This window comes from Callospermophilus lateralis, chromosome 3 (genome assembly GCF_048772815.1).
Source record: "Callospermophilus lateralis isolate mCalLat2 chromosome 3, mCalLat2.hap1, whole genome shotgun sequence".
NCBI lineage: Eukaryota > Metazoa > Chordata > Mammalia > Rodentia > Sciuridae > Callospermophilus > Callospermophilus lateralis.
The window spans coordinates 89,685,661-89,698,915 of NC_135307.1; the positions used below are offsets into that span (position 1 = coordinate 89,685,661).

Here is a 13,255-nt window from a genome sequence, read left to right on the forward strand (position 1 = left end):
GCATCCCTGTCTTGTTCCAGATTTTAGAGGGAATGCCTTCAGTTTTTCTCCATTTAGAATGATGTTGGTCTGAGGCTTAGTGTAGATAGCCTTTATAATATTGAGATATGTTCCTGTTATCCCTAGTTTTTCTAGTGTTTTGAACATAAAGGGGTGTTGTATTTTGTCAAATGATTTTTCTGCGTCTATTGAGATGATCATATGGTTCTTATCTTTAAGTCTATTGATGTGATGAATTACATTTATTGATTTCTCTATGTTGAACCAACCTTGCATCCCTGGGATGAATCCCACTTGATCATGGTGCACGATCTTTTTGATATGTTTTTGTATTCAATTTGCCAGAATTTTATTGAGGATTTTTGTATCTATTCATTAGAGATATTGGTCTGAAGTTTTCTTTCTTTGAAGTGTCTTTGTCTGGTTTTGGAATCAAGGTGATATTGGCCTCATAGAATGAATTTGGAAGTACTCCCTCTTTTTTTATTTCCTGAAATAGATTGAAGAGTATTGGTAATAGTTCTTTAAAGGTCTTGTAAAACTCGAATGTATATCCATCAGGTCCTGGGCTTTTCTTGGTTGGTAATCTTTTGATGGCTTCTTCTATTTCCTCACTTGATATTGGTCTGTTTAAGTTGTGTATATCTTCCTGACTCAATCTGGGCAGGTCATATGACTTTAGGAATTTACTGATGCCTTCACTATCTTCTATTATATTAGAGTATAAGGTTGCAAAATAATTTCTAATTCTGTATTTCTGTAGTGTCTGTTGTGATATTGACTTTTTCATCTCATATGCTAGTAATTTGGGTTCTCTCTCTCCTTCTCTTTGTTAGCATGGCTAAGGTTCTGTCAATGTTATTTATTTTCCAAAAACCAACTTTTAGTTTTGTCAATTTTTTCAATTGTTTCTTTTGTTTCAATTTCATTGATTTCAACTCTGATTTTAATTATTTCTTGCCTTCTGCTTTTGCTGCTGATTTGTTCTTCTTTTTCTAGGGCTTTGAGATGTAGTGTGAGGTAATTTATTTGTTGACTTTTTCTTCTTTTAAGGAATGAACTCCATGCAATGAATTTTCCTCTTAATACTGTTTTCATAGTGTCCCAGAGATTTCGATATGTTGTGTCTGTCATTTACCTCTAAGAATTTTTTTTATATTTATTTTTTAGTTTTCAGTGGACGCAACATCTTTTATTTTTTTTTAATTTTTATGTGGTGCTGAGGATCGAACCCAGCGCCCTGCGCATGCTAGGCAAGCGCACTACTGCTTGAGCCACATCCCCAGCCCTACCTCTAAGAATTTTTTAATTTCCTCCTTGATGTATTCTGTAACCCATTGTTCATTCAGTAGCATATAGTTCAGTCTCCATGTGATGCAGGAATTTTTCTTCTTTATTTTATCATTGATTTCCAATTTCATTCCATTATGATAAGATAAAATGCATGGTAGTATCTCTACTCCTTTGTTTTTGCTAAGAGTTGCCCTGTGGCATAGAATATGGTCTGTTTTTGAGAAGGATCTATGTGCTACTGAGAAGAAAGCATATCTGCTTTATGCTGGTCGATATATTCTATATATGTCAATTAAGTCTAAGTTATTAATTGTGTTATTGAGCTCTATAATTTCTTTATTCAACTTTTGTTTGGAAGATCTGTCTAGTGGTGAGAGAGGTGTGTTAAGGTCACCCAAGATAATTGTGTTGTGGTCATTTGACTCTTGAACTTGAGTTTATTTGATGAACATAGCTGCACCATTGTTTGTGGCATATATATTTATGATTGTTATGTCTTGTTGATATATGGTTCCCTTGAGCAGTATGTAATGTCCATCTTTATCCCTTTTGATTAACTTTGACTTTATTAAAAAAAAACAGAAATTAACAGATTAACTTTATTTGATATGAGTATGGACACCCCTGCTTGCTTCTGAAGACCAGGTGTGTGGTATGATTTTTTCCAACCTTTCACCTTCAATCTGTGTATTTCTTTTCCTATCAAATGAGTCTCCTGTAGGCAGCATATTTTTGGATTTTTTTTTAATCCATCTGCCAGACTATGTCTTTTGATTAGTGAGTTTAAGCCATTAACATTTAGGGTTACTGTTGAGACATATTTGTATTTCCAGCCATATTTGTTTATTTTTGTTATTTAACTTGACTTGGTTTTCCTCTTTGATTAGTTTTTCTTTTAGTGTACTAACTCCCTCTGCTGGTTTTCATTGTTATTTTTCATTTCCTCTTCATGAAATGTTTTGCCAAGGCTGTTTTGTAGTCCTGGTTTTTCTAGCTGTAAATTCTTTTAACTTTTGTTTATCATGGAAGGTTTTTATTTCATTTTCAAACCTGAAGCTTAATTTTGCTGGATACAAGATTCTTGGTTGGAACCCATTATCTTTCAGCATTTGAAATATGTTGTTCCAGGATCTTTTTGCTTTCAGGGTCTGTGTTGAAAAATCAGCCGTTATCCTAATTGGTTTACCCCTATATGTAATCTGATTTTTTTATCTTGTGGCTTTTAAAATTCTCTCCTTATTCTTTATGTTGGGCATTTTCATTATAATGTATCTTGGTGTGCATCTTTTGTGATTTTGCACATTCAGCGTCCTGCAGGTTTATTGGATTTGTATTTCTGTTTCATTCTTCATGTCTGGAAAGTTTTCTGATATTACTTCATTGAACAGATTGCTCATTCCTTTGGTTTGGACCTCTATACCTTCCTCTATCTCAATAGCTCTTAAATTTGGTCTCTTTATGTTAGCCCATATTTCTTAGATATTCTGCTCGTGGTTTCTTATCATTCTCGCTGTGCTGTCTACGTTTTTTTCAAGATGATATACTTTGTCCTCGTCTGATATCCTATCTTCTAAGTGGTCTACTCTGCTGGTGATACTCTCGTTTGAGTTTTTAATTTGGTTTATTATTTCTTTCATTTCCAGGATTTCTGTTTTTTGTTTTTTGTTTTTTTTATAACTTCTATCTCTCTATAGGTGATCTTTTGCTTCTTGGATTTGTTTATGTAATTCATTGTCAAAGTGATCTTTCATTGTCTGTATTTGTTGTATGATGTCTTCCTTAAGACTACAAAACATCTGAATCATGTATATCCTGAAATCTTTATCTGTCATTTTTTTTCTGCTGTAATTCTTCTAGTGTTGTATTGTCTTGCATTGTTTGTGGTACTTTGTTTCCTTGTCTTTTCATGTTGCTTGTGTTTCTTTCCAGCTCTGTGAGACTGGTGTGTTATTGTTTTTACCCTATAGATTTGTCGTGCTCTTGTATAGTTCCAAGATCTCTCCTTTGAGGGGAAGGACAATGTTAACAGTTCCCAATATCAACAATACGTCATCTATGAGCAAGTTTTTGTTATTAAGACATTTCTATGACTAGAAATGTTGGAAGAAATGTTGGATTCAATTATTATTGAAAATATAGTCAGTAGTTTCATAAAAGGTGTACAGTTTCTGGTGGCATATAGAGAACTGGGGATAGGGCACAGGACGTTATGTTAAGGGGAAAAGATGTGAGGGTATGGGGTTAATATATCTTAGCAACTTTGGAGGAGAACTCTAATGAGGGATGTTAGTAGCAGGAGGGATCTGGGCATCTCTATTTTGAAGTACTTTCCAGGTTATTCAGAAAAGCAGAAAGGTTTAAAAACTACTACTTTATAGTCTAAAATCAAAAATAGAGAAATAGAAGTAGTCATAGCCTTTTTATAGGTATTGATAAGGGTTTTCTGTTAGCTTCTAATCTTTTGAGGGTTAAGCTTATATTACTAATTTTAAAGTAACATTAAAATTACTTACTAATAGTTTTCTCTGGCTGCTTCCCTTAATAACTACAATACTTAATTCCACATAATTAGCTGTCTAGCTTAAAAGTAATATGAGCCTTTTAAGATGCAAAAAGTCTAGTTTCAAAGTACATTTAAAAAGGTTTATGACAGGGCTGGGTTGTGGATCAGTGGTAGAGAACTTGCCTAGCATGTGTGAGGCACTGGGTTGGATTTTCAGCACCACATATAAATAAATAAAATAAAGGTCCATCAATAGATAATAAAAATATTTTTTTTAAAAAAGGTTTATGACAGAGTTTTAAAATAAAGCTTATATTAGTATGCTAGGTCTGACATAACAAAATATCACAGGCTGGTTGGCTCAAACAATAAAAATTTGTTTTCTCACAATTCTGGAGCCTTAAAGTTCAAGTTCAGGTTTTTGTTGTTGTTTGTTTTGTTTTTTCCTAAGGCCTCACTCCTTGGCTTATAGATAACCACCTTCTCACTGTGTCCTCACATAGTCATCCCTGGATCTGTGTTGTTTGTGTCCTGATCTCCTTTTTATAAGGATACCAGTCACATTGGATTAAGCCCACCCATATAACCTCATTTTTACCTCAGTTACCTCTTTAAAGGCCCTATCTTCAAATACAGTGACATTCTGAGATACTAGGAGTTAGGACTTCAACATGACTTTTGAGGAATACAAGTCAGCCCATGTCAAGCTATTAAAAGGGTTTTCTGCTTTTTAAAAACTTTTCTCTAGATGTTGAACCAAAATGACTGAATTTAAAAAGATATGCATTTCAGGGTTAGGAATATAGCTTAGTGGTAGAATGCTTGCCTAGTATGCACAGGCTCTGTGTTTGATCCCTGTGAGCACTGGAAGAAAAGAAGTGGGAGGAAGTAAGGAAGGAAATAATATTAATTTAAATGATATATATAGATAAAGATCTTTAGAGTCCACATGTGCAAAAAAAAAAGAAAGTATAACATTCAGTTCTCAAATTTACTACTTGCCATCTTAATAACTGAGTCAATTTTCTTGCTCTTCCTTGAGAACTGGACATTTTTTTTTTTTGCTACTCTTTTTTTTTTTTTTTTTCTTAAAAAACAACTCTCCTTTTGGTATATATCAGTGTTCTGACCTATTTTTTTTTTCACCTCTGATCCTCTTTCCTCCTTTCCTCCAATATTTTTCTTTGCATAAGCTGCTTAGCACTTCAATCATCAAGGTTTTATGGATGCTTCCCACATTTTATTGTCTGTGCCTGATTTAACTTACTGAATCCCTAAGTGGCTCTACATATTTCTTCAAAGAAACTCCTGAAATACCTCACACCTGCTCCCCTCATCCCTAGTTTGATTTTCCTATGTCTCTCATGGCATCATTATTCCTTATTTTATTTTTCAGTAATCTTCATTCTTCATTCCCTAATGCCAGCATATTATTAAAACCCATTGATTCTTTCTTCTAATGTTTCTTTTCCTTTGAAGGGTTACCAATATTATTTCAATACTACCTCCTTTCAGGATTCCCAGACAGACTTCTATATCCAGTCTGTCCATCTAATCCATTGTTTGTCTTCATCAGTAGGCAATTATCCTTCTCAGAATTTTATATGTAAGGCTTTTTGGTCATGGAAGTGATCCTATGAATGAAATTCCATACAACCTAGTCTTACTTGACTAGCCATGTCTTCAACCAATTGCTGGAATTCCCAGCCCAGATAATTTTCAATGTTCCCTATACAAACTATGCTCACTTATGTGTTTGTGTTTTTGCCCAGGCTATTATCCCTACTTTAAATTATTCTTCTAAACTTATTTAATTATTAGTCTCCTTGTATGGCTTACTTGAAATAGTCTTTTCTTGTACCCCTTTCTCTAACCATTCCAAGTCATAGTGAGTTCTTGCTTGTCTGAGTCCTGTAGTGCTTCCTGATGATTAATTCTTTACTAATTTTTTTTCAGCGCTGGGAATTGAACACAAGGCCTCAGGAATACTAAACAGGCACTCTATCACTAAGCTATATCCCCATCCCCAATTCTATACTTAATTAGCCAAGCATCTTACTTTACATAATCACTTAAAATGATATATTTTCTCCTCAACCAGATAAATACTTTGAAAGTACAAGACTAAAAACAAAGAGTAATACACATAATGAGAAAGGTTTTATTAGGCTTTGTATAAAATTAATTGTCAGCAGGCTGAATAATGTTATAAGTGTTAAATGAGTATGCTGACCTATTAGCAAAATCATAACTTTTTTTGGTGGGTGGTACTGGGGATTGAACTCAGAGGCACTTGACCACTGAGCAACATCCCCAGCCCTATTTTGTATTTTATTTAGAGACTGGTTCTCACTGAGTTGCTTAGCACCTTGCTTTTGCCGAGACTGGCTTTGAACTCGTGATCATCTTGTCTCAGCCCCCAAAGCTGCTGGGATTATAGGCGTGCATCACTGCACCTGGCTTCATAACTTATTTAACTTACATTAGGCTGTCTTTCATCAGGACCTGTTTTTTAATTTTTTTTTTTTGTCTAGTGTCACTCAGTGTGTCTGAACTTTTTATCATAATTTTCTGATAACTGGTTTATGGCCAGCTCCATGATAAGTAAAATGATAATCTATGACCACAGATGGAGCTTCTTTGGGTAAAGCACTTATATTTGAGCTTTTTGGCACCATATTTAAGAGCATATCAATTGGGAGAGCTTTAGGGGTGCCTCTCAATTAGAATGACAGAACTGTTTGTTAAGAATGATATCACATACAAGAAAGGACTACTGGGACAGATACTCATATTTAAGATCAAAATGAGAAATTTTGCTATTTCTTTTATGTACTTTTGATATATTTTAATACATCTCTTGGAAGTTTGTAATTTTGGTACTAAATTCTATGGAAAACGGAGATTTAATGATCCTTTGAACATAGCACTATCTTTCAAATCTACATGAAAATAAAATAGTACAGGGCTGGGGATATAGCTCAGTTGGTAGAGTGCTTGCTTTGCATACACAAGGCACTGAATTTGATCCTCAGGACCACATAAAAGTAAATAAATACAATAAAGGTTTTTTAAATAAATAAATAAATAATAATATAGTACAGACCTCTGGCAGGTATGTCTATTTTCAGTCAAAAATATTTATGAGGGCTGGGGATGTGGCTCAAGCGGTAGCACGCTGGCCTGGCATGTGTGCAGCCCGGGTTCCATCCTCAGCACCACATACAAACTAAGATGTCAGCCGAAAACTAAAATATATATATATATATGTATGAGTTCAATATATTATAGTACATATAGTACAATGTATATATAGTCTCACAACTAAACCATTTTTTTAAAACTTTCTACCCTATATAATTCTTTTTTTGGGTGGGTACCAAAGATTGAACTCGGGGGCACTCAACCACTGAGCCACATCCCCAGCCCTATTTGGTATTTTATTTAGATACTGGGTCTCACTGAGTTGCTTAATACCTTGCTTTTGCTGAGGCTGACTTTGAACTTGTGATCCTCTTGTCTCAGCCTCCCAAGCTGCTGGGATTACAGGTGTATGCCACCACGCCTGGCTACCCTATATAATTTTAAGTATATTATCTCACCAGGATTCTAAATTTAAAGTGGTATCATTTGTATAGTTGCCATATAATGAAGGATTTGTCCCATATAAAGCAGATAGCCCATAATAGTCTTCTAGAAAATGTTATAAAGAAATTAAATTTTACAAAATACCTAACCACTTCTAAACTCACTTGTACTTTCATTTGTTTGTAGATTCATTTAAAAAAATTATTGATCTACCACTGTGTCAGATATGATATTAGTCACTAGGGATAATGGATAAGTAAAAGGAAAAGAAGGTATTGGTTGGTCATTAGACCTGTGCTATCTTAGGCAGTTGATCTGTTGGAAAAATAAAAATTACATTATAAAAAAAAGAAATTAAAGTTTACATGTGGTCACTGAATTTTAAAAATTTTGTTCTGTTTAGAACCTCCAAGATTTATAAATTTGATGTCATTTTCCCTTCACCTCTTGAGCAAAATAAACATCTTCTACTATTCTATGTTGTTGATGACCCTGTATGTAGTGCTTGGTAAGTAAATTAATAAACTTCAAATTGTAGAGCATTCTGTCAAAGAATATATTGAGATTTTTTAATTTTCTTTTATTTATTCTAATTTGTTATATATGACAGCAGAATACAATTCAATTCATAATACACAAATAGAGCACAGTTTTTCATGTCTCTGGTTGTATACAAAGTAGAGTCACACCATTCATGTTTTCATACATGTACTTAGGATAATGATGTCCGTCTCATTTCACTTCTTTCCTACCCCCTGCCCGCTTCCTTCCCCTTCCTCCCCCTTGCTCTATCTAAAGTTCATCTAATCCTCCCATGTTGCATTCCCCATCCCCATTATGAATCAGCATCCTTATATCAGAAAAAACACTCGGCATTTTTTGGGGGGATTGGCTTACTTCACTTAGCTTTATAATCTCCGGCTCCATCCATTTACCTACAAAGCCATGATTCTATTCTCTTTTAATATTCCATGTGTATTTTGTTTGTTTTTTTGTACCAGGGATTGAACAAAGGCACTTTACCGTAAGCCAAATCCCTGGTCCTTTTTATTTTTATATTTTATTTTTTAATTTTTGAGACAGGTTCTTGCTAAGTTGCTCAAGGTCTTGATAAATTGCTAAGGCTAGTTTTGAACTTGTAATTTTTTTTTAAATTTTTTTTTATTGGTTGTTCAAAACATTACAAAGCTCATGACATATCATCTTTCATACATTTGATTTAAGTGGGTTATGAACTCCCATTTTTACCTCAAATACAAGTTGCAGAATCACATCGGTTACACATCCACATTTTTACATAATGCCATATTAGTGACTGTTGTATTCTGCTACCTTTCCTATCCCCTGCTATCCCCCCTCCCCTTCCCTCCCATCTTCCCTCTCTATCCCATCTGCTGTTGAACTTGTAATTCTGAGCCCCTGAGATTATAGGCATGGGCCACTGCACCTGACCTGTTATTGTATTCTTGATAATTGCCATGCTGACTGGAGGGAGATGAAATCGCAATATAGTTTTGATTTGCATTTCCCTGATTGCTAGTGTTGTTGAACATTTTTTCACTTATTTGTTGGCCAATTGTATTTCTTCTTTTGAGAAATGTCTGTTTAGTTATTTTTCCCATTTATTAATTGGGTTTTTTTTTAGTTGTAATGGACACAATACCTTTATTTTTATTTTATTTTTTTTATGTGGTGCTGAGGGTCGAACCCAGGGCCTCACACATATGAGGCAAGTGCTCTATTACTGAGCTACAACCCCAGCCCTAATTGAATTTTTGGTGTCAAGTTTTTTGTGTTCTTTATATATTCTGGATATTAATGCCTTGGGGAGCAGGTGGCAAAGATTTTCTCTCATTCTGTAGGCTTTCTTTTCATGTTCTTAATTGTTTCCTTTACTGCACACAAGCTTTAATTGATGCCATACCACTTACTGATTTTTTTTTGTTTTATTTATTGTGCTTTAGGAGTCTTGTTAAAGAATTGTCATTATGTAGTGAACGTATGAACGAATGAATTAATGGCCATAGGTCAATAGAAAAGGCTAAAATATATTCACTATATTAGGAAGAAAGAGAAGTACAAGAGAGCATTTTAGAAAAATTTCCATTGAAAAGTGGTTTAGGGGGCTGAAGTTGTAGCTCAGTGGTAGAGCACATGCCTAGCATGTGTGAGGCACTGGGTTTGATTCTCAGCACTGCAAATAAATAAATAAATAAAATAAAGATTGACTGACAACTAAAAAAATATTTTTTAAAACAAGTGGTTGAGGTTTTATTGCTTTAAGGAGTAAATCTCAGGTATCTCAAAAATTAGCTTCAGTAGAATACCTCTGCTTCTTAAGTTAATACATTATATTGAGTTTATTAGTGCAAGAGAATATTTTTAAAATTGTGAGTGTGATGCAGCCTGTTTTTGTATCTACAAGCTATTTATCTATTCCAAGTATAGGATATATGCAGATAATTTTTGATCCAGAGAAACAGGGGGCAAATAGTTGGTTAAGATACCATATGCAACCGAGATTAGCAAAGGAGAAACACTATGAAATAAAATGCTCATAGATTACTATTCTTGTATCTTCATTATTACTATAAATGAATCTCAGATGTGTGTAATCAGGGTGGTAGCTATTTAATCTTCTTTTCTACACTTTGCCTCTCTCAGGACCATGGTTTTTTGGTGAAATTATTGATGGCAAATTGGGTTTCTGCTTTTCCTTTGGGATATTTGTTAATGGACATTTCCTACAAGGTGGTGCAACATTTGTAGCTGGAGTTTTCCAGGTAAGAAATTAGATATACAATTTAAGAACATCTTGGCCTTGTTGAAACAATTGCATAACAGTTAAATCCAAAATCTTTTTTTAAAAATCTCAAGTCTTAAATTGAACATTATAGATCATCTTTCTTACTTTATTTGTAGGGCAGTCTTTAATAACTGATGTTTTGTTTGCTTCCTAATCCTTTTCTTCCACCACTCTTGTGTAAACTTCAAAAATACATTTTGGCATTCAGGGTGGATCAGAGGTAAAAGAGGTTTTTGTTGTTTGTTTCATTGTGCTTTTTCATTGACAGAAAATGAAATAAAGGCTTTATGATAGAATAAGTTTTACACTTTAAGTTAAACCAAAACTGATTATGATAAAGAAGGAAGGAAAATATTTCAGGAGGAGGAAAGGAAAAATATAAACACATGAAAAGGAAATCAGTTATTTAGTAGAAGCTTCACTGGACAAAATTCAGACCTGGGGTTTGTAATGATGTATTAGCAGTATTATTCAGGAATCACCGACATATTAAGTTTACATTTGATTCCTCTAAAACAAATATATAATTAAGAGATCCTGTTCCATAGCAAAACTCCATTAAAAAAACTTGACAAGTATTTACCTAACAATTGCTTTGTTTTATTCACCTAATGGGGCTACTAGACCAAAATCTCAGTGTAATTTGAAGTTTTGGAAAACATAAAAAAATATTAATCAAAATGAGTTCAAAAACCTCTTAACAACTGTATAACAAGATTAGCAGGATTAGAGACAGCCAATTAGGGAAAACTTTTACATAGCAAATACCCCAGTCCACAACATTCTCTGCATAGCAGCATGTAAATAGATCCTGGGTCTTATTCTCTTTCTTTCCCTCCACACTTTGGTGCTGGGGATTGAACCCAGGGTTTCAGGCATACTAGACAGGCACTCTGCTGTTGAGCTACATCTCTGGCTTAAGTTCAGTTTTCTGTTATATACATGCAGGCTGTCTCTCAGGAGCACTCTTACACCAAGTGAAACTTATGTCTTACCAAAAGGCATGGGTTTTTTTTTCTATGAAAATGTGTACATTCATATTTTGAGCAATTATAAGTTAATAATGTATTTTATGTATTATCCAGGCTCCTGACTTCCAGATGTATATCTCTGACATAGATATCTTCTCTGTACTTCAAGTGTCTATTTACTCAACTGCCATTTTATATATTTCCTTTGATGCATAACAGGCATCTCAATATTATGTCTCTGACCTCACACTTGTGGCTCCACTCCTACTTTCCACCTTGTTCATCATCCTTGGCTACTGTTGTCTTACAGCCCAAGACCTCTCCCACCTCTGGACTTTTCATTTGTTCCTTCTTCCTGGAATGCATTTCCATTAACTGACTCATTCCTGTCCTTCAGGCTACACAGAGCCTCTTTTATTTACTCTTTTGTGATCCAGTTATTTCTTAATTGAATTTATCACAATTTGTAATTCCTTTTTAAATTTTTTCTTTTTCCTGTTAGACTGTATAGCTCTATGATGGATCTTTTTTGACTTGTTCACTAGTGTGTCCCTAACCTAGAGTGTCCCTAACCTAGAGCCTAGGACAGTGACTGCTACAATAAATATTGTTGAATGAATAAATGAATCACACATCCTTCAAACTATATTATAACATAGATATTCCAATTTATACTTTAGTACTCATCATTCTACCTCAAAAATATCAAGATAAGAAAAAATATACTGATAATACAAGTCCCTCCATTCCACCAAAACAGAATGTATATTCTGGATATGTGTGTGTGTGTGTGTGTGTTGGTGTGCGCGCGCACCCATGCACATGCACACTCGCATGTGTGTGTACTTAATTTTAATTTAAACACTGGCCGATATTTACTATATATATATATATATGTGTGTATATATATATATATATACACATATATATATAAATGAAAGATACTGTACTGTAAGTTGGAGCTTCAATATAAGTTAAATGATTCCTATCTTTAAGATGAACAAAAGGACACAACTAACTGTAGGTTGAATGTGTTACAAATAAGTGTGATCAAAGTATATATATATTAAAAAAAAAATCAGACAACTAACCCCAAGTCAGAAAGCAACATATTCTTAGGAGCCACCAATAATGAGAACTGACTCCTTCAACGTTAGCTTGGTGGTAAGCTAACGATTGTGTTCTGCTTCTTTATTCTAGGTGGTGTTTTTCAACATTCCCTTGATGGCTTACCTGTGTTGGAGCTTGTTGCAGAGGTGCTTTGGTCACAACTTCAAGTCTCATCTCCATCAAGGAAAATACTTGAAAATTATACCTGTTCACCTACTTATGCTACTGCTGTATATCTGGCAGATTTATTCTTGCTACTTTCTTCATGTGACACAGGGCACCCTAGCTCTTTTATTCTCCCCTTTGCGGACCTGGTTGACATTGCTGACACCAGTACTCATTCGTTGTGTGTGGACACTGAACTCCACCAAGTTTGGAACCTTCATGTTGCAGTTAAAAAGCCACCTGAGCTCCTGAAATGCACGTCCCATCACTGCCAGCTGGGCAGAACTTCAGTCTCTGCATCTGTAACCCTGGTCTCTGCCCCTACTAGGTGGAAAGTAGATGTCAGTGGATGAGCTTCAGAGTGCTTCTGCTTCTTGGACACGTAAATGTTGGAGGGATCACTCACTACTGATTCCTGGAGAGTGGACTGAAAAAGAGTCTAAATAATGACTTGATTTCTTTCTTCCCTAAGGAGGCAAAGAGAAAGCCCTAAACAAGGAGACCCACAGGGTAGGGGCTGGGTGTGTGTATGGGAGTATCTCAGGAGGCCCAGCATTTTTGGAGGTTATCCAATGTAAAAGCATCCAGCGCCATACATAGGGTTATGGGCTCTCTGCTTCCTTAGTCGGGAGTGTTTCAGCTAATCAAATAAATGAATGAATGAAGAATAAGATACATAACGAATCTGAACCTTGCAGTGTGGCCCAGTCTTTTGGTTGGAATGGGGTGGGGCGGGGAGGCGTGACCCGGCCAATGGACGAGGCGGAGCGGGAGGACTGGGTTGTTGCCGGAAACGATCTCCGGTAGGCGGCACCGGAA

At 35.0% G+C, this 13,255-nt stretch overlaps 1 protein-coding gene across 3 annotated transcripts in view; it reads left to right on the plus strand.

Moving 5' to 3' along the window:
- Positions 1-13,126, plus strand: part of Tmem62 (transmembrane protein 62) — a 43,219-nt gene extending 30,093 nt beyond the window's left edge. For all 3 annotated transcript variants that reach the window (XM_076850672.1, XM_076850673.1, XM_076850674.1), the window contains 3 exons: positions 7,788-7,892; positions 10,049-10,167; positions 12,362-13,126. In XM_076850672.1, coding sequence (XP_076706787.1) covers positions 7,788-7,892; positions 10,049-10,167; positions 12,362-12,688 — 551 coding nt within the window. In that variant the 3' untranslated portion in view covers positions 12,689-13,126. The remainder of the gene's footprint in view (positions 1-7,787; positions 7,893-10,048; positions 10,168-12,361) is intronic.
- Positions 13,127-13,255: the final 129 nt, after the last annotated feature.